This window comes from Rhinatrema bivittatum, chromosome 10, assembly GCF_901001135.1.
Source record: "Rhinatrema bivittatum chromosome 10, aRhiBiv1.1, whole genome shotgun sequence".
Lineage (NCBI taxonomy): Eukaryota > Metazoa > Chordata > Amphibia > Gymnophiona > Rhinatrematidae > Rhinatrema > Rhinatrema bivittatum.
This window is the reverse complement of record NC_042624.1, coordinates 112044120-112067633: the sequence shown is the minus strand read 5'-3', so window position 1 is coordinate 112067633 and position 23514 is coordinate 112044120. Positions and strand designations below refer to the sequence as shown.

Below are 23514 nucleotides of genomic sequence, written 5' to 3'. Positions count from 1 at the left end.
AAACGCCCAAAGTATGTCCAAAAGGAACAGCAGGCATGGAAACCAAATGTCTGCCCAGAGAAGCAGTGGCAAGAAGATTCCAAGTCATACAGCAGGCCCGACCTGCTGAGCTACTACAAGTATAAGATCAGACCTCCAAGGTCAGATGAGATAAAAACCTCAAGTACCGAGCTGCTACCGAAACTCACCATCAGGGGAAGCCAGGTGAAAGGGAAGCACCTCAGCCAGGAAACTGGCCAAAGCAGTGAAAGGGTAAACAATCCTTCCCATGACCACTCCCATGCGCCCCCTGGCTTCCTCTTGGACTGTCTGTCTGAAAGTCAGAAGAGGTGAACACCACAAGGAGGCAAGACCCCTGGGCTGCAAGACAAAGGAAACTTCCTCTAGACTGTAGAAAATACAGATGGGAAGACTTCCCAACCATACAAACCCCCTCCCAATCCGAGTAGGGAGTTAAAGCCCACAGGGCCCATCTCCCCTCAGTAAAGATACTGAGAGAGTCTTAGATTTTAGCAGGATGAGAACAACTTATGGAAGAAGTCCGCAAACCTCTCTGCTGAGGACTTCCTCACCGATCTGGGAACCTTGAGATTACCATAGGAGGAACAGTCTGATCAGCAGAGCAGACTGCCCACCAACCGATCCTAGGTATCAAACCTATGTTCAAAATAACCTATTGGTCCACCTGATAACATCAAGGCAAACAAGCGGAAATGCCCGCATGGATAGGGACCGCCATGTCTGCCAATGAATGCATCTACAGATAAGATCACCTCTAAAAGAGAAGAAAAGAACCCATGACTGCAATATGGTTGGAGAGCTACTTTCGTGAGATCCTCCATCCCCATCCCAAGTTGCCCTAGAGATATGGTGAGCTGTCAGAAGGCAAACCTGCCAGTGACGAAACAAAGAGAGGAGAAACCTCCCCTCAGAGTTGGAGTGCCAACTAATTCGACACCAATAGGTAAGAACAGCATGAAGTGAAAACTATTACTGCTGCACTCAGCAGGTATCCAAAGAGGCACTCTGCCCACATGAGGAGGAGCAGACTCCCAGGAGAGGGAATCCCTGACTCTGAGGAGTCCTGATCTGGGAAGAATATTGACCACCACAAGGCTTCCCTACTGCAAAATAGCCCAACAAGGAAGCAAGAGCTCTTGATGGGAGGCCTTCGGATCCAGTGCAAAAACAGAGGCAGGTGCCACTCAGAGGCTAAGCCAGCCCAGAAGATGGGATGTGAAAAACAACCCCTTCTTTGAGCAGAAAACAAGGCACAGAGAGGGAATCTTCTGAAGATACTTCTTGAAAGCCAAACATCAAACCTCTCACCCCTGAGATGAGAGGAGAGCACACTGTTCCACCAGATCTGTTCAAGTCCAGAAAACCTTCCGCTCTCCGGATGAGTGTGGGGCACAATTACTGACCTATGATGTCCTCCCTGCAACTGGAAGTCACTGGTGGTCATCTAGTCAAATCCTAAGGCCAACACTGGAAACCAGACAGGAAAAACCAGCAAAATGACCCAGCTGGCCCATGTTGCTGAACTGATTCATGTGAATCAAGAGCTGTATCAGTTGGCCAACATCAGAATTAATCAGTCTTAAACCACAGAGGTGGGCATTTTTCATACCATGGGGAAAATGAGAAATATAAAATGAACCTAAGGTTTTTTGGAAATGAAGCGCTGTGATTGAACAGAACAGATCACAAAGCCCCTAGGACCTCCATGATGAATCGCTTACGAAATGGTCACTTAATGGAGAAAGAAAACCTGGCTGGCCTATAAGTGGAATAAACCACGTTGGTGGGGGGGGTATATCTTATTGCATATGTGGTTTATGCCTAGGATATGGCAGCTCCTTTTGCTCTCCAGAGGTACTGCAGCATCTCCTTTATCCCATGCGACCTTAGCAATGCAGCTGCTTATCTACGCAGAGCAATGCAAACAAGCGACTCAGCCTGCACTGGCAGAGGCGGCGACAGCAGCGGGTGAAGAAACCGAGCCAGTGTGAGGCACAAAAGGACAAAGGCCTTCTAAATGTACCTAGAAGAAAAATGTTACACAGCAGATCCTGCAGTTTGGGAAAAAAAAAGAGATTTCAACATAAAAATTCTAAATATTTTGCTCTCCCCACTTTATTTTAATTTATATGCCCAGCGCTGATAAATCTCTCATGGATCGTCTGGAGGAATGTGACTGCTTATATAAAAAGGTCAGCCTCTCTCTCTTTTCTTAGCCATGGAATGAGTAAGCACAGACAATTATTTCACAAGAAAAAAATAATATTCTCTTGCTTAAGTCAGCTGCACAAATCCCCAACTGTCCTCACTGCCATGCCCGGCATTCTGCCGCCCACATACATAATTTTTTTTTTTTTTTTAATGGTCCATTCGAGCTCTTGGGACAGGACAAAGGCCTTTCTCTAGCTTTCCCCAGTCAGCAGCAGATACACCACGAACAATTTGCAGCGCTGCAAAGACATTCCCAGAGATTTCACAGCAGGAGAAACCCAAGCATATGTATGGCTGCTTTTAATGAGGCAAACGATGCTGAACGAGTTACACCGCAGCCTATGGGACAGAGATCTGCAGAGAAGCAAGACTTGACTCTTGCCAGGTACAAACATGGAGGAGAAAAAGAAGCCACTAAAAGCCTGTTTAAAGTTATCCGGACAACGTTAGGACTCCTCACAAGCACGCTTACCTGGATACCTCTGAATATTGCAGCCATCTGGCTAAGCTATCTGGATAACTCCAGAACATCCCCGGGCAAAACGTAGCCCATCAACCTCGGGGGTTATCCAGAAACATCTGTGTTACCCCGACAAACCTCTTTGAATAGGATTCTCCCTGTTATTAATGACACTCTTCTGAATACGACTGCCTCGCAGGATTCATGGAAAAACGCAGCCGAGACATTTCAAGAGTTTCCATTCAAACAACTTAAAATTCACACAACTGGCCACACGGACTGCACGCTGAGCATGGTTTTCTTTACAGCTTGGGTTAAGCAGAATTTTAAAAAAACATTTTAAAATAAAGCAAATAAATTGGCTGGGAGTAGGAAAGCAAAGCTTTATTCAGTATGAAGAGAAAGCAGCAGGAGCAAAGCTCTAAAAATGGTTCCATGTTAGGAAACAACTAAAGAAAAAACCGTGTACTAGTCATAAATTTAGTATAGTACATATAACGCCAAACAGCTTATGTCAGACCCTCTATTCACGGGCAGACATTTTGTATGTACAGCTCGTTTTTCATAGGGGTCACTGTTACTTTAATCATGGTAATCCATAAACTCAATTTTCGTTTTTTCAATCAAAATAAAACCGGGTACTTATCCGCACTGAAAAGGTCCCAGGGTTACCTGGGACCTTTTCAGTGCGGATAAGACCTTCCCAGGGTTACCTGGGACCTTTTCAGTGCGGATAAGTACCCGGTTTTATTTTGATTGAAAAAACTGAAAAAACGAAAAATTGAGTTTATGGATTACCATGATTAAAGTAACAGTGACCCCTATGAAAAACGAGCTGTACATACAAAATGTCTGCCCGTGAATAGAGGGTCTGACATAAGCTGTTTGGCGTTATATGTGCTATACTAAATTTATGACTAGTACACGGTTTTTTCTTTAGTTGTTTACAGTGGTGTGTACTAGAATACACTAGTTGGTGTGTGTGGGTTTGTTGTGTGATTGATATCCATGTTAGGAAAGCCATCTTTTCCTTATGACGACCTTTCAGTTAATAAATCTGATAATACTTAATTCAAGAAAACCAAACAGCAACTTTCTGGCAGAACAGAAATGGATGCTTGGCTCATATTTGTATTTTTAGGGTTCATGGCATGGCATTGAACTTTGAGATAGAAAAACAAAGAGCATACAACGGATTTAACGCTGAGCATTCAGTCCCTATTCACGCTTTCGACCAATGCTGTCCATAGCACATACCTTTGCAGAATGCCATTTTCTTGTGGTATTACGCCATTTATTGCTGCCTGCAAGTAGAACACAGAGAGTTGATATATGGTAGAAAGACATTTTAAAATCCATTAACATTATTTTTATTGTATAATGGCTACATTGTTTAGCAGATGTCAATATGCATTTACCTATTTCTGTAGAAAAAAAAATAATAACCCTCCAATAATTCTGAATGCTGTTGGTTCCAGACCTGACTGCGTTGCCGCATGTAATTACAGAAATCCATTACAGCCATGAACAAATTATGAATTCCCACTCACACTGCGATGAGAGTTTGCAGCCTCTAGAAGGTGTCAATCCTGGAACCTATTGCCAGCCTAACACAAGGTATCAAGCATAGGACAAAGAGTTAATCAGGACTCAGAATCAGTTAATAAGGCAGAGGCCAATTCCTGGGTTTTCCACTTCCTGATCCCTCCCCCACCCCCAGCAGACACCGTGCTATAAAACACAGGGAACAGTTGAAGATGACAAAACCAGAAATGGACAAAGTCTTCATTATGCAATCTCTGGCCAAAGCTAGAATTCACATCAGAAGCTTAATACAGAGCCACTGGGCCCACAAAGGCACTCCGCGCAGCCCTTAATCCGACAGAGAAGAGAATATGATCATTCTAGAAGAAACAGGACTTCGGGTGGTCCTTCTGCAGGGGAATGCAAGAGACACATAAGCAGCTTTGGCACACACTTCTCTACTGAGAAGTTTTATGCAAATAAAGTCTTCACTTCAGCAATCAATCAGGAAGCAATCAAGAGCATTAAAGTGCTCCTTTCCACTGTTCACGCCATGCCAGCTATCCCTTGACAAATGGAAGAAAACCCGACTTGCACGTCCAAGTTTCAAAAGGAGACGGACAAGGCTGATGTGGGGGCTACGAGCACACACTGGCTCTCAGTCCCAGGCTCTGTGAAAGTAGATAAGGTGATGGGGCCAAATGGGATGCATCCGAGGGTATTGAGGGAATTTACAGAAATCCTGGCAGCTCCGCTGGTGACCTTTTCAATGCTTCTTTAGAGTCGGGAGTAGTTCCAGAGGACTGGGGAGGGGCAGATGTGGTTCCTATTCATAAAAGTGGAAGTAAGGAGGAGGCTGGGAACTGCAGGCCAGTTAGTCTGACCTCTTGTGGTGAGCAAATTAATTGAATCGCTGCTATAACAGAGGATGGTGCAGTTTCTGGAGTCCAATGGATCACAAGATCCGAGGCAGCATGGTTTTACCAGAGGTAAATCTTATCAACGAATCTGATCAATTTCTTTGATTGGGTGACCAGAGAGGTGGATCAAGGGAGAGCACTAGACGTAGTGTTACTTGGATTTCAGCAGGGCCTTTGACACGGTTCCGCACAGAAGAGTTATAAATAAATTGTGTGCCCTTGGTATGGATTCTAAAGTGATGGACTGGGTTAGAAACGGGTTGAGTAGGAGGTAGTGGTAAATGGAGTTTACTCTGAGAAGGAGGGAGGGGGTTGTTACTAGTGGTGTGCTTCAGGAATCAGTCATGGGTCCGGTTCTTTTCAACATTTTCATGAATGACACAGCGGAAGGATTATCAGGAAATGTTTGTCTTTTTGACAATGATACCAAAATCTACAATAGGGTAGACAGCCAGGAAGGTGTGGAAAACATGAGGAGGGATCTAGTGAAGCTTGAGGAATGTTCTAGATACTGGCAGCTAAGATGTAATGCTAAAAAATGCAGAGTAATGCATTTAGGGTGCAAAAACCCAAAGGACAGGTACAGTATTGGAGGTGAAATTCTTCTAAGCACAAAGGAAGAGCAGGATCTGGGGGTAATTACATCTGATGATCTTAAGGTGGCCAAACAGGTGGATAAAAAGCAGGCAATAGCCAAAAGGATGCTTGGCTGCATAGGGAGAGGACTGGCCAGCAGAAAAAGGGAGGTGATATTGCCTCTGTACAGGTCCCTGGTGAGACCTCACTGGGAATACTGGGTACAATTCTGAAGACCACACCTTCAAAGGAAATAAACAGGATGAGATTGGTCCAGAGGGAGGCTACTAAAATGGTCAGTGGTCTTCATACTAAAGCATATGGGGATAGACAAAGATCTAAACATGTATACACCTAGAGGAAAGGCGAGATAGGGAAAATATGAGACATGAAAATATCTCAAAAGGTTTCCATGCAGAGGAGGCAAGTATCTTTCAACAGAAAGGAAGTTCTAAAACAAGGGGTCATGAGATGAGGTTGAAAGAGTAGACTCAGGAGTAATCTTAGAAAATGTTTCTTTACAGAGAGGGTGGTGGATGCATGGAACTGCCTCCCAGTAGAGGTGGTGAAAGCAAAAACTGTCTCCGAATTCAAGAAAGCATGAGATAAATGCAGGGGGATCTCTGAGGGAGTGATGGGAATTGTAATGGCTAAATAAATTAGATGGGCAGACTAGACTTTTCTGCCATCTCATTTCTATGTTCCACCTTCCCGACAGTTCTGCTCCACACTCCTCTGCCAGGGGCATCAATTAGCCAGGAGATGTAATTGCAGGAGAGGCAGCTATGGCTGTGATCACAACTTAAGAATACTCTTCCCAATTGCAAGGTGTTATATATCTGAGGGCTAAATCCCTGAATAAAGCAGTTGACAAAAGCATGAACGGCGAGCTGGGAGGTGAAATGATTTCAGAAACTAGAATGGCCATCAAAATGTCTCTTGAATTTTCAAAAATAAGACTACAGCGAAGACAGTGAAAAGGAAGAAAGGAGAGCTAGCACAGGATGGTTATGAGATATTTCCACAGAAATCCTAGATCTCATCTGTCATTATTTATGGATTCCTTTATAATGCTGAACAAAGCCAGGAACATAGCACTAAGCACTTTAAAAAGATTTTCTTGATCTTTGAATTAGGAAATAACTAAATGATGGAGAATTAACTAGGTAATGTACTTTATACACTGTATCTATAAGCAGAGACATTCATCAGATAATACACAAATGACTACAGGGCTTTGAACAAGTCTTCACGTTCTGCTGCTAAAAAGGACAAATCAAAATGCATTACAGCAGGAGTTTGTTTCGGTGATCTACACGTTCATCATGAAAGATCAGTTTTAAAGAGAGTCTTAAACAAGTCTTTGCATCCTTTGTCACAGCAAACCTAAATTAGCTCCCATTTAAAAAACGGCCTTAACAAGGCCCATAAGTTAAATAGATCTCGCCTGTGTCCGACCGTAGCAGTAGAGTCGATTTAAATATTCCTAGATGAAGAATGAAACTATTTCTGTTGTATGAAGTGAAGGACCTGCCAAAAGAACTGTGGGATGGCGTTATTCAAAAGGTATAGACTGAGGGTAGTCTATAAAAAATATATATACATTTTCGTTCTCTTTTTTTTTTTTTTTTTTAAATAGCCCTTGGGGCACTATCAGGTCCTCAAATGTAAAGTGGAACAGACTGGCACCAACAAGACACTGCCTTAATCGGGCCGTCCCTCCAAAGTCAGTAGCCATGGGTGAAGGAAACTGTTGTGGAAGGTCACTGTGAGGCCTAAGATTACTTTAAAAGAACTAAGTCTCGGGAAACGTTAAATGTTCAACAATTTCAAGATTACTTCATAAACATGGCAAGAATGGAGTCACTGCTGACGAGAAGCCATATGATGTGCTGCATAGCGTTTGCGGAAACGCTTGTGGGAGAAGACTTTGTGGTCTGATGAGACCTCAGTGGAACTCTTTGATCTCAATACTAAGAGGTAAGTGTGGCGTAAAATGAACACAGTACATCACCTTACAGTAAAGCGTTACGCTGGGGAGGTGCTTTGCAGCAGGAGGGACAGAGAGAGGCTTATGAAATGAAGACGAAGACAAAAAAGGATGGTGCAACGTACAGGCAGATCCTGCAGGAAAACCTGTTCCCGTCTGCCATAGACTTGTGACGGGGGAGAAGATTCGCCTTTCAGCAGGAAAATGATCTGAGCACAAAGCAAAAGCAACAGTGGAGAGGCTCAGCAAGAAAGAAAGTGAATGTCCTCAAAGGACCCAGACCTGAATCCCATAAAAACCCTTAAAAACTACAAACCACAGATGATCCACAGCCAACCTGAAAGCTTGAGCTCTTCTGCCAAAAAGAATGGGCAAAATCTGCACCGCCCCACTGTACAAAGTTAGTAGACACTTCCCCTAAATCTCTTATAACTGTCATTGCTACAAAAAGGGCTTTGACTAAGCATTGAGTCACGGGCGTGCTAATTTGTGTTTTTTACTCTGAAATACTTTTGGAATATGTTTATAATCAGTTTTTCATGATGAAAGGATAGAGTACGTTGTGTGGATCAATGAAATAAACTTGACTAACATTTTGATTTATTTCTGTAGGCAGCAGAATGTATGAAGACTTTTACAAGGTACTATAGTTTCACACACACATAAGAGCGCAGTCTGGGGTGATAAGATCAAAAAATGGTCAAGATGTAGACACAAGGGCGAAGCACAGGGGAAAAAAAAAAAAGAACATATTTATTTATAATTTTTAACCCACTACATTGGAGAAAATGCGTATTTCCTTGCATTAAGTGTTCATAAATAAATAAATAAATTCAATTACATAAAATAGAAAAACAGCAAAATCATGCAATCCTAGCACTAACAAAAACTCAGCAAACCTGGCATCATATTCATGGAGTAACCCAAATCACTCCCACATCTACATCTGAAGGCCAGCACCATCCTACAAATACATGGATGTCCTCAGTCAATTCTTTTCTCACCCTCCTTTCCCTAAAAAGCTCAAGGTGCCATTCCTCTATTTCAGGTCACTATTTTTTTCCAGCTAGGCTACCAACAATAATTAGACTATTATTATTGTCCCCAATCAAGATCCTCTGCACAACATTTGTTACCTAAATGCTAACATAAGGACAATCCTGGATCTCACACAAAGGAAAGCATTGAGCTTGTGTTTGACAGTAGAAACCTAACTTCAGAAATAGAACCCGTAAACAAGAAACCACAAACCCCATCAGCAAATTAAAATAATCAGAACTGAACTTTCTAAGAAACGGTTCTAGAAACAGGAAATCAAGCACATAAGGCACTAAGTATGCCCTGTGGTTTTCTTTGGCCTTTCATATTAGTTTATTTTTATTTTAAGATGCTAATAATTGATTGTTTTATCTTTTATATTCTGCTTTTCACACTTCTTTCAGCGCTTCAAAGCGGATTACATTCAGGTATTGTTGGTATTTCCCTATCATCTGAGGATAGGGAAATTCAATCTGAGGCACCTGAGGTAATGAAGGGTAAAGTGACTTGCCCAAGATCACAAGGAGAAGCAGTGGGATTTGAACTCTGGTCTCCTGGTTCATAGCCCACTGCTCTAACCTCTAGGCTGCTGCTCTACTCCATTATTTTAGAACTTTTTTCCCTTACATTGACTTTTTTTCCTCTTTAACAAGGAAATTGTCATGGCCGTGCTGGCCGGTTTGAAGATACTCCCTAGGCAGTAGGGAGGAGAAAAGAGAAGGCAAGTCAAGCGAGAGGTCTTCTGCCTGACCAGCCATCTTCCCTTTGGGTTGGACTCTCTGTTGCTGGTGGCTGGCAGTCTTATGGAGAGCAATTTGCAGGATCAGGGACATGAGACCTACTGGGACCGGCAGGTAGCAAGAAACAAGTGGACAGGAAGGTGCCCTGCCTACTCTGAACACAAGACAGGAGTAAGCACCTACAAGACAGGGACTGACAAATAAGCACAAGGCAGGGTAGGTCCAGAGACCTAACAAGATTACAGACAAAGCATGAAACAACAGATAGCACAAGGGAAACACACAGGCATAAACAGCCACTGGGAGGCCTAACACAGGACAGGACAAGGCTAGGAACACTAAACAGAGCAAAGAAGCAGGCAAGGCATAGAAGAACAAGGAACACCAAGAATACCAGAACAGGGACCCTAGGCAAGAAATACAAAGACACGGATCACATGCAGAGAAAAGACTCCACTCTGTAAGGGAGGATTTATACAGGGCTGGTCTTGCTGCGTCATGCAGCCTTCAGGGCAGAGGCTAGAGCGGGTCTGAGTGTGGCTTAGTGAGGGCCCCTGCTGGCAGGGGGGGGCCCACCTAACAGCCAGTATCGATACAGAAATCTAGTGTTGGCTGCAGTTTTCATGCCCCTTCAATCGCAGTTACGTTCAAGTGTTCCAGCATCTCCTGCTCAGTTACTAACATCATTTAACACTAAGACGCGCGTCCAGCCGCTTATGTATGCTCCATGCAGCCTGCACGTGTTGATGTTTTATAACTTCTGCGCTCAGTGTCCAAAAGGATGACGCGCAGAAAGCACGTTCCCTGTGCCCTGGATAATTACTCGGTACCGTGCTTCCGTAGGTACTCCAACCCGAAGCTAAAAGAGATTGCCAGCAAAAGAGAAGAAAGATGCCGTCACCCCCCCCCTCCCCAAAAAAAAAGCAGCACTGCTGCTATCTAGCAAGTTGGTGGGGGGGGGGGCTTTTTGTTTCTTTTAATTAAATAAGCACAGCAGTTCCAGAAAACAACAGCCAGCAGCCACAATTAAAAAAATAAGAATAAGCAAAGGATATTATCATCCACCATATCTTCTGGGAACAGCCAGAAGACTGTGCTTATTTTTCTAAAGGCAAAACTAAGCTGGAAAAAAATAAATTAAATTTCATTTTCGGGCATGAGGAGGCTTTCACAAACAAGTCCTGAACATGTGCTTTCTATTCAGTAGTAGTACAAAACAGCGTCATCTAGGCGTCTATGCATGCGTAAACTCTGACCTTCTGTAAAAGCACATCAAAGGATGATCAGACACATACAAGAGTAAAATTCACTTTAGAGAAGAAAATACACTCTCTCTTCTTACAGAAAAACCACAAATATTTCATCAGCAGGAAAATTACTTTTCCTGGGACTCTTTCACTAACTAAGGGGTCAGGTTGGGGACCTCTGCAGTGCAACCACCCTTGATTCGGAGAATCAGTACAGATTTATTATTAGCAAAGGCAAGAACAGAACCATATTTGCCGACTTGTGCACTGCAGGCAAAGCTTATGCAGGCAATTCACAGTCCAGGTCAGTTCACCATAGCTTCTCTTCTTTAGCCATCTAAATGCTGGGAACACATCCCTTCCGAATCCCCCAAAGACCAATATGGATCCTTGGGGGTGGGGCTTTCTCTGAGCCAATCTGTGGCTCTGCACACAGCACAGCCGCCTCTTGGACTAAGCAGATCCCAGATGAAGGCCAACAACATAATATTTACCCTGACATCAAGAGCCACAAAGAGACCTGGTTTTCAGCATACCTATCATGAATATGCATGAGATATATATACACATAATGGAGGCAGTGCATGCAAATCTATTTCATGCATGTTCATTGAGGAAATCCTGACAATCAGGTTTGTTCGTGGCCACTGGCCATCAATATAGACTTTCAGTTTTTCCACAAATTTATCAGTGTTTCTTAAAAACACATGGGAGAAAATCAGTGGAAACCAAGGAGTCATGGTTTCCTACTGATTTCCTCTCAGTTTTGCTTGTTATAAGAAACATGGATATATTCCCAGGAATAATAAAATAAAAACAGAAAACTGTTAACAAGCATAAGCGCAGAGTTTTATGTGCACATTAATGGCCAATGTTAATGATATGCAAATGAAGCCCATGCTCCCAAAGACAGTAAAGTATGCTCATTAATACAGACAATAACACAAAAATTCAATACGATTCCCCGGTGTGCTTCAATTTTTGGCATTAAGCATATGCATTACATTTTGCATGTTTTAAAGTGCATTTTTTTTCACTGTACTAACAGGTAACGAGCTAGTTTGCTTAATTTTACATCTTATCTGAGATTTAGTATTAACAAATTAATTTATGCAGGCATTTAACATGCATGAATGTGAGGTGGGGAGGATCCAAGATGGCCGCTTGACTGGACGCATATTCAGACGCTCCTGCCTTTCGTTACACTTACCGGACTCTCGTTGAAAATGCCTCACAAAAGAAAGGGGAAGGTGAGGGTTTATCCCCCCGAGCCCACACTTCCCGCAGGTCAGCGTGTTATACTGCAATATGCTTCTCCCATTTCGACTGGAGTAGCGAGCCCCGCTAGCGGAATAGGAGGAGGAGTCCTATCTCCGCTTGGGGAAATATCGCTAACTCCCCCGGAACCACGATTACCGCCGAATGCTGTCTCACCGAATGCCTCGGGGCAAGAGGAGTCGCTGGTGAGAAGCGTCACAAGTGCGACCCCTGAGGGAGGACTCTCGCGAGACATTTCGAGTTTGGAGGGGTTTGCCAGTGCCTCGAATCCCCCGGAAGCTGCGACATGGAGAGAACAGAGGGTTGAAGAAATGCCGCAAGGATTGTTAACACCGATGGGTCGAGGAGAGGTAATGAATAACCCTGTAAGGAGTCCCATTGAGATTAAAAGACCAGCGGTAATCACTATGGAGTCCCTTTGGGAAGTGGTTGTGGGTTTAACGAAGGCGTTCAATGAACAGACCCAAAAAAACCGAAGAAATCGCCCAAAAAATGGTATCTATCGAAAATCACTTACATTTGAAGGGGACAGAGCAGCTGCGAGAGTTACAGCAAGTTAAAGAAAATCTTAAACAAGTGACTGATACTAACGTTGCATGTGTGAAAGATCAAATGATCCTAACACGGCGGCTGGAATCTGTAGAAAATCATTTGAGGCAGTTAAACCTTAGGGTTTTAAACTTCCCAAAAGTGGTGGGTGAGATACCACTAATAACTTTTAAAAGATATATGAAGGAAATATTACAGATACCAGAGGAGCAAATTCCAGCAGTTAAAAAGATTTTGTTTTTAAAACAAGGACAGAGCCAGTTTCAAATATCTCCAGTAGGAGAAATCGGAAATTTTAACAACTTATCTGAATATTTGGAAAGCTCTGGACTGGAAATTGCTGAAAGGGCAGTGCTCTTTATTTCTTTGTTTTCAGAATTTGATAGAGCCCTTATTATGAAGTATTACTTTAAAGTAATTAATGTTACATATATGGGTGGTTTGGTTAGGATATTTCCTGATTTATCCAGGGCTACTCAACTACGCAGGAAATCTTTTCTAATAATGCGTCCTGAAGCGATAGCTATAGGGGCAAGTTTTCTTTTACGTTATCCTGCTAAATGCGTGGTAAAGTACTCTGGTAATACCTATATATTTTATAATCCAGAGCAATTAAGGGTATTCTTGGATGCCAAGAAAGAAACCCCTATAACCTAGAACATCTGGTTCCTTAAATATATATATGATTGGGAGTAATAGTCAAGGGGCTTATTTGTTAATATAAAGTTTTCTTTTCTTTGTAATACTCCTCTTTTTCTTTCCTCTCCACCAAATATTGCTTAGAACAAAGGAGATAAAATTGTATAATGAATTAGTTGTGTAATTATGATATAATTGCATTTATTAATGTATAATATTTTTCTTTTTTGTAAATCTCCTGATTGAAGCAAAGGATTCTTTGTTTATAGTTTGTAAAATGGATAAATAAATAATTAAAAAAAAAAAAAAAAAAAAACATGCATGAATGTTAATAGGCTTTAGTATATTAGTGCCTAAATACATTTTAAGGCAGCAGCACCAATGCTGCTAAATCTGAGCCAGTCCCTACCCGGACCTTACAATTCAAGCAGTTCTTTTCTTCCTCTAGGTTTCTCAGTACATATACTTTTGAAAGATCTGGGTTAAATATTGGCTTTCCAATTTTTTAGTCAAGCCTCCCCTTCTAAAGTTTATTGAATGGAACGTCTTGTGGCCTAAAGGCTAACGATGAGGTGAGCTGCCCAGCGATATTACAGACGCACTACCTGAAACATGGCAGTCTCCGAGCCTCGGAAAGGATGGCTACAACTTTAAAAAGGAGACGAAGCATAAAAGCCCTTTTGTTTTACAGGCGAGGGAAGCCATTTTAATGGGTTGGAAATCTTTCGATACTCAGAGTTGGTTTGCAGGCAAATCACAGACCTGTTCTTGCAGGAAGTCTTGGCAGCTAAATGAGAAATGGCTTTTAAGCGGGGAAACTCTGAGGCACAGAGCATCCAATCTATTGTTACCAGGCTGGGGCAGAACTCACCATTTGGGGAAACTAACAGCTTTTAAACATGATTGTCTGCTAAGATATGATGAGACCCGAAGCCCTTTTTCTCATTGGATGAAGACCTGCAAAGACAAAGGCCTTGGTGATACTCATACTGCAGGATGCTGACTTCCTAAAAGCCCTACCATTATATTTTGATGGGATCTGAAACTTAGAAATGAGAGCAGAAGAGCACCAAATGGCCCATCCAATCTGCCCAGCAAGCTTGTGGTAGCATCTGCCACACCACACAGGTCACCCCCATTACTTAGCAGTTTGCCAGACCTGTAGTACTGGTTAGAGATGTCACATAAAGAACCCCCGTACTCAGGTCTTTTGTTTCCCAGTTAGGCTAGCACTGGGAATCAGAGTTCATAGCTCCTGAAGTACTAGGAATGTTGAGGGGTGGAGGGCAGGCAGACAAGATGGAAATATCAGTCATCATGCAACTATGACACCTACTGACAGGATAACATCATCAGTCAGAGGTTTGAATCTGGTGCTGAAATACCTCCTAGTCCTGCTTTGGCCTTCGACACCATCAACCATAATCTACTGCTTGGCTGTCAGCAGGCATTTGGAATAACTTCTACCATTTATTCTTGGTTTTCTTCTTTCCTTTCTAATCGTTCTTATGTAATGATTGGCGATAGTTCGTCTAATCTGTACTCATTGTCTATGGGTGCACCTTAGGGTTCTTCACTCTCTCCTACTCTTTTTAATACATACATTGTCCCCTCTGTGCTGTTCTTTCCAGTTTAGGCGTATCCTTCAAACTTTATGTAGATGATCTCCAGTTTTTCTTTCCTATTACCACCACACTTGATCATGCTTTCAAAAAGCTGACAGTTTGTTGTCCAAGATTAAGGAATGGATGTTTGAAAACAAGCTCTCTCAACATTAAGAAAACAGAAATTTTGCTTCTATCCCATGCTGTCTGTAGATACTCCCATGGAATTTTTGTTTGATTGTCGCTCCTTCCCAATTCAATAAGTCCCTGTACGTAACCTGGGGTTATAGATGATTCATCACTGTCACTACACTCACATATCAATTCTGTGATCCAATCTTCTTATTATAAACAGTCTTCTGTGCTGTCTGAATCCTTTTCTTTGTCCCTCTGACTTTTGCATAGTGATACAATCCCTTATCTGACCTCGCTTGATTACTGTAATGTTTTGTTTTTAGGTTTACCAAATTCCTATCTTCACAAACTGCAATTAATCCAGAACTCTGCGGCTAGGTTGATCTCTGGATCTTCATTGCATGATCACATCTCTCCTGTCCTAGAAGGCTTACGTTGGTTTCTGGTTGCCTGGCGGGTTAAGTTTAAAGCCCTCACCTTGGCTTCAAGACTTTCATGAGTTTGCTGCATCCTGCATTGTTTCAATCAATTGTGCTTATTGCCCCAGTTTCTGCCTACATTCCTCTTCTCAACATTTGCTAGAAATTCCATCACTAAAACAGGTTCACATGGCCAAATCCCATAAATGGATTTTTAACATTATAGGTCCTACCCTATGGAACGAATTACCTGAGGTGTTTCAAAAAAAAATACTTAAAGCCCACCTTTTCAATTTTGCATTCCCTGACTATTGTAAAGTATTGGCTTGGCCTGAGTATCTGGGAACTCAGGCTGCAATTTTTAATTTTTTTCTGGTTTTGTCCATTACATTGTTCTGTTTTGCATCATTGCTGTTGATGTAGTACTTTTATGTACGAATCCCAATTTTATTATGCAAATTGATTGTAATCTGCTGAGATTTGTGGATCGGCGGAATATAATTTATTTAAATAAATAAATAAATATGTTTGCAGGCTTCCAAGAGGAGCCCTAGTGCAAGGCTCCTGGTTCAAGATTTTTGCTGCAATGACAGGGCTACGTGAGTTAGGAGGAGATACAAAATAGTGTGTGGGGGGGGGGGGGGGGGAATCCTTGTGTAGTTGTGAATGAAAGCTCAGGGTCCTGTGGTCCAACAGAGGCTGGTTACAATTCAGCTAGAAGCCCAAAACGAGCCGGAGAAAACATCTAAGTCAAAAAGAAAAAAGTAGTGCTGCAATATACAATTAAGATTGTCTAGGCTGCGCACTTATCTGAAGTGCATGCTGTAGACTATGTCATCTTCTAGTTACAAGAATCTATGGGAGTGATTCAGCTTTGCCAAAGTTAGTATATAATGCAGGATCTTGTCAAACTAGTTCTGCTACAGTAATAAATGGAAGGAAAACTGGAAGAACACACAATATACTTGGATTACAACCAAGTTTATACAAGGTCAAAGTGGTTAAGAAGTGTCATGTCCCCACTGCAAATTGCACTTATGAATCGTAACTTTTTGACTGCAGGGATCCTAAATATGTCCCTTACCAATGATGCAGGTATCTCCACAAACACTCAGCAATGAGGTCACAGAGATTTGGAAGTTTTCAGACACTCCCCCATTGGGAGGTGTCTTGGATTTTGAGAGCTGAATAAATCCCAGGCAGCCCAGAAGTTTCTGTACTCTCGCTCAGTGGATGCAGGCCTATATCAAGACTAGAGTCCCTGGAGCCGCAGGAGAGAGAAAAGGGGCTCTGATCAAGAATCTTGGGTTGATTCCCAGTGAAGGGGCGTACTCTCCATACTGCTTGTTCCAGGGGGAGATTTCACACAAATGCGTGAGAGAAGTGGAAATATGCCTTGGAATAGTCCAAGTTCTAGAGAGTATGATCTGTTCATGTGAAGAGATTCTGCACTCAAAGTGGCAGCAGAGGCTTCTCCCCAAACGAATTTGTCAGAGAATGCTCAAAGGAGACTTCACCAGAGTGAGAAGGGTCTCATACTGGAGCAGGGGACCTGTCCTGTAGTGTCAGAGGAGGAGAGAAGAAATCACCAGCTTGATTTAGGTACCAAAAATGGATTCTGGGGTCTGGGAGTCAAAAGAAGCTCCTGATGCTAGATACTGAACTATATTGGTTTAAGCCAGCTAGTCAAACGGACACAAAGCATGCCATACACTTGACCTAGTTCTCACCCCAAACTCCCTGCTACTATAGTAACACTACAAGAGCTATCCATCACAAACATGCACACTTTCCAGCTCTCTGGTCAGACCACCACAGGGTTCTATTTGACTTAAAGAAGCTCCCCTCTAAAGAGTCAGAACAAAATTAATCAGATCTAACATACACCTAAACCCAGAAGTCTCAAAGTCTCAACCAGCCTCTAGCACATAGATTACCACTATCACATCACTAGTCGATACCGCGAACACAAAACAACCAGATAGTCTGCAAACTCAAATATCCCAAATCTACACTTTGGTGTATGCCAGAAGTAAGAGAACTAACGCAAGCTGGAAAAAGGATAGAACACAAATGAAATCAGTACTGCAGTCTGACAGAGATGCCTGCAGGTGACATCTGCATCCTACTGCAGAGCCATCACCAAGGAAATGAAAATCTAGTTCTCAAAAGTGATTGATTATGCAAAGAATTCTCCCAGATGGCAAATACATTACTAGAACCCATACCATCTCATACCCCTTCTGTGGCATCCAAAACCCTCTGTAATAAACTAGATTTCTTCTTTCAAAAGATCAAACTCATCTGGCCAGACCAAGACTCCAGCACAACAGATCCACTGCCAGATCTCAACTTCATACAAAACCTCACATCCTATTTAACTTAAAAACTACTACATAACACGAGGACTCGTGCATCTCCTGGATAATCAAACAAGCCCAAGACTGGTCTACTTGATTGTCTCCAGCCCACTATATACACATCATTAGCCGAGGGCCATTTACCAGATTGCTTAAAAAAAAAAAAATCAATAGTCGAACCAACCTGAATGCTAATGAGCTGATTAATTACAAACCAGTCTCTAATCTACCATTTTGGGCAAGAACATCGAATTAGTTCTTCTAAATGCAACTGTCTGATTTCCTATTAATCACAAATGGCCTAGACCCTTTCCAAATCGGGCTTCAGACCTTACTTCAGTAGCAGGACCACACCAGTAAACCTAGCTGATTTCCAACTACACATGGACTGGGAGCAAGCCATCCTGCTGATAAAAAAAAAAAAAAAAATTAACAACCCCAATTTGGTGAGGCTGTATTTTGTTTACTGGAGATAAAGAGAAGTACATCTTCCTCCTGTCAAAGAACTCCTTCTGCTCCATGGGGTATATTAATGCCCCTCATGTCTGAGAAATGAGTAGAATAGGGGTCACATATACATAAGAAAGCCCACAGTTATGGCCATGAGTGATATGATCCAGCATTGATAGGATCATATACATCCCATACATTACTACTCCATTGCCCCTTGAAGTTTGTGTTTTTATGGTTGTATCCCACTTCCTTATATAATTCACCTCAGCACTCTTCATGGGTGTCACTTTTATTAATTTCAGAATTCGTTTATTTTACTAGGAAATTGTATCCATCTGAAAACTAAACACTATCTTAATAGTAAAATCACCAGATTCAAAGTGCAGTATGACACATCCAATACAGATCACAATCTGTCCATTGCTCTTCCATACACTGCAGCAGGCAACAAAGCAGTAACCAAAACAACTATTTTTGGTGGATTTTAGCCTGTTAGTTTTTGCATGCGCCTTCAGGCTTCCAGCTCAATCGCAACTGGCCTCCATTAGCCTATTCCTAACCCCCATGGGATTCTCCGCATATCATAATCCCCACCTAGCCCAGCCATTGCAAAGATAGCCCCATAGGACACAAACAGAGGCACCTCTGGAACCAGGGATGCGTGCACCCAAAGTCCAGCCTGTAAGTGTCACCACTGGGCGATGACCAAAATTCTCCCTTCCAGGGACTGCGAAACTGTCTCCATTGTATCAGTCACCCTGGTGGGTCCAGTAATCGGAGGCTGAGCCCTGGGTCTTATGCATGGCAGTCAGAACACTTCCACTGAGTTTAGCCTAGTTTCCTACAGGGAAACTGGCGTCTGTCTGTCTGTCTCCTCAATAACGTTTGCACCAGTCATCCAATTTCATCCAAATTTCTACAACAGATAGATCACCTAGGGATCCCAGCTCACACTTTTAAAGTGTCCCAATGCCCCCTACACTTAGAAGTGCTGATTTTTGCATTTTTCTGTAGGAAAACAAGCCAATTCAATCATAATCTCAGAGAGGTCAAAGTATAATGTGATGTTATCATAAACTACATTGTCTATAGGTGCCCTATCACATAATTTGAAATATAGCAGCATGTCAAGTCACCTCTCTAAAGAAAAAGAGAAGTTGCAATCTGAGGTGGTAGCATACTGTGATATTATAAAGCAATCATAACAATAATAATCACATTTCTGTGCCAAAGATAAAGTAGGCATCATGAAATGTTCACCCATCTCCTCACTTTCAAATTTGGGGAGTCATGCATAATACTAGCGAATTGCACTGTACATCTATTAATGCAACGATCCTCTTGGATTAAACTTTTATACAAGAAATTCCGATAGCTTTATGTTAAGATTAAATGGAGAAGTGGATATCTGCAGGCAAGAAACCCTCAAAGCAGAAAAAATATGAGGAGTGTCCAATTACAATGTTCAGCTGACTATAAAAAGGGAAGTACATTTTTGTTTTAGAAAACCTTTGGGTGTGACTCTATGGTTAGCAATTAGAAAATACTTTAATATTGAGCATAAGAGGCCAGGGAAATGCTGACAGCTCAGTGCAAACTGCAGAGAGAAGAAAAAACTGCTGACTTAGCTCTTTCATGCACAGAGAGACAGATTGGAACTTCAGGCTGCTTTTGTCACATTGTTGGTGGAGCACTGTTCCTGCCAGTATGGCTAAAAGGCCAGGTGAGAAAAGCTATTTATTCAAAAGAGCTTCCTCCAAAAAAATGGAGGATCAATCTGAAGAAAACAGGAAAAAAGCATAAGCATTGGCAAGTTAAATGTAAAGCACTGATAAGACAGGATAAGAGAGAATTTGAAAAGAAGCTGGCAGTAGAGGCAAAAACTCATAATAGAAACGTTTTTAAATATATTTGAAGCAAGAAGCCTGCGAGGGAATCAGTTGGACTGTTAAGTGATCGAGGGGTTAAAGGGGCACTTGGGAAAGATAAGACCATTGCAGAAAGACTAAATGAATTATTTGCTTTAGTATTTACTAATGAGGATGTTGGGAAAATACCCGTTCAGGTAACGTTTTTCCAAGGATGATGATTTACATGAATTGAACCAAATTGTGGTGAACCTGGAAGATGTAGCAGGCCAGACAGACAAATAGAAGAATAGCAAATCACCAGACCGGTATATACCCCAGGGTTTTGAAAGAATTCAAAACTGACATTTCAGACCTATTACAAGTAATTTGCAACCTCTCATTAAACTCATCCGTTGTACCTGAAGACTGGAAGGTAACCAATGTAAGTCCAATATTTAAAAAGGGCTCCAAGGGTGATCCAGTGAGCCTGACTTCAGTGCCAGGAGAAATGGTGAAAACTATTCTAAAGAACAAAATCACAGAACATTTAGACAGACATGGTTTAATGGGACACAGCCAGCATGGATTTACCCAAGGGAAGACTTGCTAACAAATCTGCTTCATTTTTTTGAAGGGGTTAATAAACATGTGGATAAATGTAAGCCAGTAGATGTAGTGTATCTGGATTTTCAGAAGGCGTTTCACAAAGTCCCCCATGAAAGACTCCTAAGAAAATTAAAAAGTCATGGGATAGGAGGTGATGTCCTTTCGTGGATTACAAACTGGTTAAAAGACAGGAAACAGAGTAGGACTACATGGTCAGTTTTCTCACTGAAGAAAGTTAAACAATGGCGTGCCTCAAGCATCTGTACTTGGACCAGTCCCTTTTAATATATTTATACATAATCTACAAAAAGGGAACAAGTGAGATGATCACATTTGCATATGACACAAAATGATTCATAGTTATTAAATCACAAGCAGATTGTGATAAATTGCAGGAAGATCTTGTGAGACTGGAAGATTGGGCATCCAAATGGCAGATGAAATTTAATGTGGACAAGCGCAAAGTAATGAACATAGGGAAATATAAACCATGCTGTAGTTATACGATGTTAAGTTCCATATTAAGGAGTTACCACCCAGGAAAAAAATATAGTAGACAGTACATTGAAATCATTGGCTAAGTGTGCTGCAGCGGTGAAAAAAAAAATCAAACAATGTTAGGCATTATTAGGAAGGGAATGGTGAATAAAACAAAGAATGTCATAATGCTTCTGCATCACTGAGACCATACCTTGCGTACACTATTTGCAATTCTGGCCACCGCATCTCAAAAAATATGTAATTGCACTAGAAAAGGTACAGAGAAAGGCAAACAAAATAATAAAGGGCATGGAACAGCTCCCTATGAGGATAAGTTATAGACGTTAGGGCAGTTCAGCTTGGAGAAGAGATGGCTGAGGGGGGATAAGACAGATGTCTTTAAAATCATGAGAGAACTAGAACGGGTAAATGTGAATTGGTTATTTACTCTTTCAGATAATACAAGGACTAGGGGACACTCCATGAGGTTAAGACAAATCAAAGAAAATTCTTCACTCTACACACCCCAGAGAATATGGTAAAGGCAGTTGGCATAGCTGGATTTAAAAATACGTTTTGACAAGTTCCTGGAGGAGTCCATAAACTGCTATTAATCAAACTGACTTAGGGAACAGCTACTGCTTATTACTGGCATTAGTAGCATGGGATTTATTTAATGTTTGGGTACGTGCCAGGTGCTTGTATCCTGGATTGGCCACTGTTTGACAGAGGATGTTGGGCTTGATGGACTCTCAGTCTAAGCCAATATGGCAACTTCTTGTGTTCTTATGGATTCAGTTCTTGACAGTATTCTAGCTCAAATCCACAGTTCCAAGTCCCAACAGAGATTCTCACATTACAGAAGCCCCATAACACACACCATCAGTGGAGGTGAATACCAACTAAAAGGGTTCAGAAAACTTAACAATATGCTCTCTTAGTCTTATCCCCCCCAAGAACAACCTAGAAATATGATAGCAGATAAAGACCATGTGACCCATCTAGTCTGCCCATCTGTCCAATTAATTTAACATTATAATTTCCATCATTTCTTAAGAGATCATCTGTATTTATCCCATGCTTTCTAGAATTCATATGTTTTTGTCTCCACCACCTCCACTGGGAGGATGTTCCACACATCCAACACTCTCTCTGTAAATAAATATTTCCTAAGAATACTCCTCAGTCTCCTTTCAACCTCATCGCATGATCCCTTGTTCTAGAGCCTCATTTCTGTAGAAAGAAGCTCACCTCTTGTGCATGGAAACCTTTGAGATATTTGAATGTCTCTATCATGTCTCTAGCTCACCTTTCCTCCAGAGCGTACGTGTTTAGAACTTTAAGTCTATCCCCATATACTTTAGAACTAAGACCACTGATCATTTTAGGAGCCACCCTCTGGACCAATTCCATCCTATCAATATCCTTTTGAAGGCGCGGTCTCCAGAATTGTACACAACATTCCAAGTGAGGGATCACCAGGGACCTATACAGGGGCAATATTATCTCCCTTTTTCTGCTGATCATGCCTCTCCCTATGCAGCCAAGCATCTTTCAGGCTTTTATCGTAGCTTTAGCCACCTGTTTGGCCATCTCAGATCAACAGATCAGATACAATTACCTCTTCCTTTATGCTTAGAAGAATTTTACTTCCAATATTGAACTTTTACCTTGGGGTTTTGCATCCTAAATGTATTACTCTGCACTTTTTAGCATTAAATCTTAGTTGCCAGTATATAGACCATTCCTTAACGTTTGCTAGATCCCTCCTCATGTTTTCTACATCTTCCTGGCTGACCACCCTGTTACAGATATTGGTATCATCAGCAAAATGACAAACCTTTCCCAACAATCCTTCCTTTGTCACTCACAAAAATGTTGAAAAGAACAGATCCCTGAGGCATACCGCTAGTAACATCCCCTTCCCTTAGAGAAAACTCCATTTATCACTACCATTTGTTGCCTCCCAATCAGCCAGTTTCTAACCCAGTCAGGTCATTCTAGGTTCCATACCAAGGACACTCGATTTATTTGCAAGTCTGTGTGAAACCGTTTCAAAGGCCTTGCTGAAATCCAAGTGCGCTACATCTAGCGCTCTCTCTTGTTCCAACTCTCTGGTCACTCAAAGAAATTGATCATATTTGTCTGACAAACCCAAGCTGCCTTGGATCTTGCAATTCATTGGATTCCAAAAATTGCACTATCCTGTTTTAGCAGCGATTTTATTAGTTTTCTCACCACTAACCGGTCTGTAGTTCCCAGCCTCCTCCTTATTTCTACTTTGATGAATACAAATCACATTTGCCCTTTTCAAGTCCTTCCAGACTACTCCAGACTCTAAAGAAGCATCAAAAAAGATCAGCCAGTGGAGCTGGCAGGACGCTCTTCATTTCCTCAGATGTATCCCATCTGAC

At 41.8% G+C, this 23514-nt stretch overlaps 1 protein-coding gene across 3 annotated transcripts in view; it reads right to left on the bottom strand.

Moving 5' to 3' along the window:
* The window catches only part of FAF1 (Fas associated factor 1), a 460794-nt gene that overhangs the window by 341629 nt on the left and 95651 nt on the right, over positions 1-23514 (bottom strand). For all 3 annotated transcript variants that reach the window (XM_029618481.1, XM_029618482.1, XM_029618483.1), the window contains one exon: positions 3950-3996. In XM_029618481.1, coding sequence (XP_029474341.1) covers positions 3950-3996 — 47 coding nt within the window. The remainder of the gene's footprint in view (positions 1-3949; positions 3997-23514) is intronic.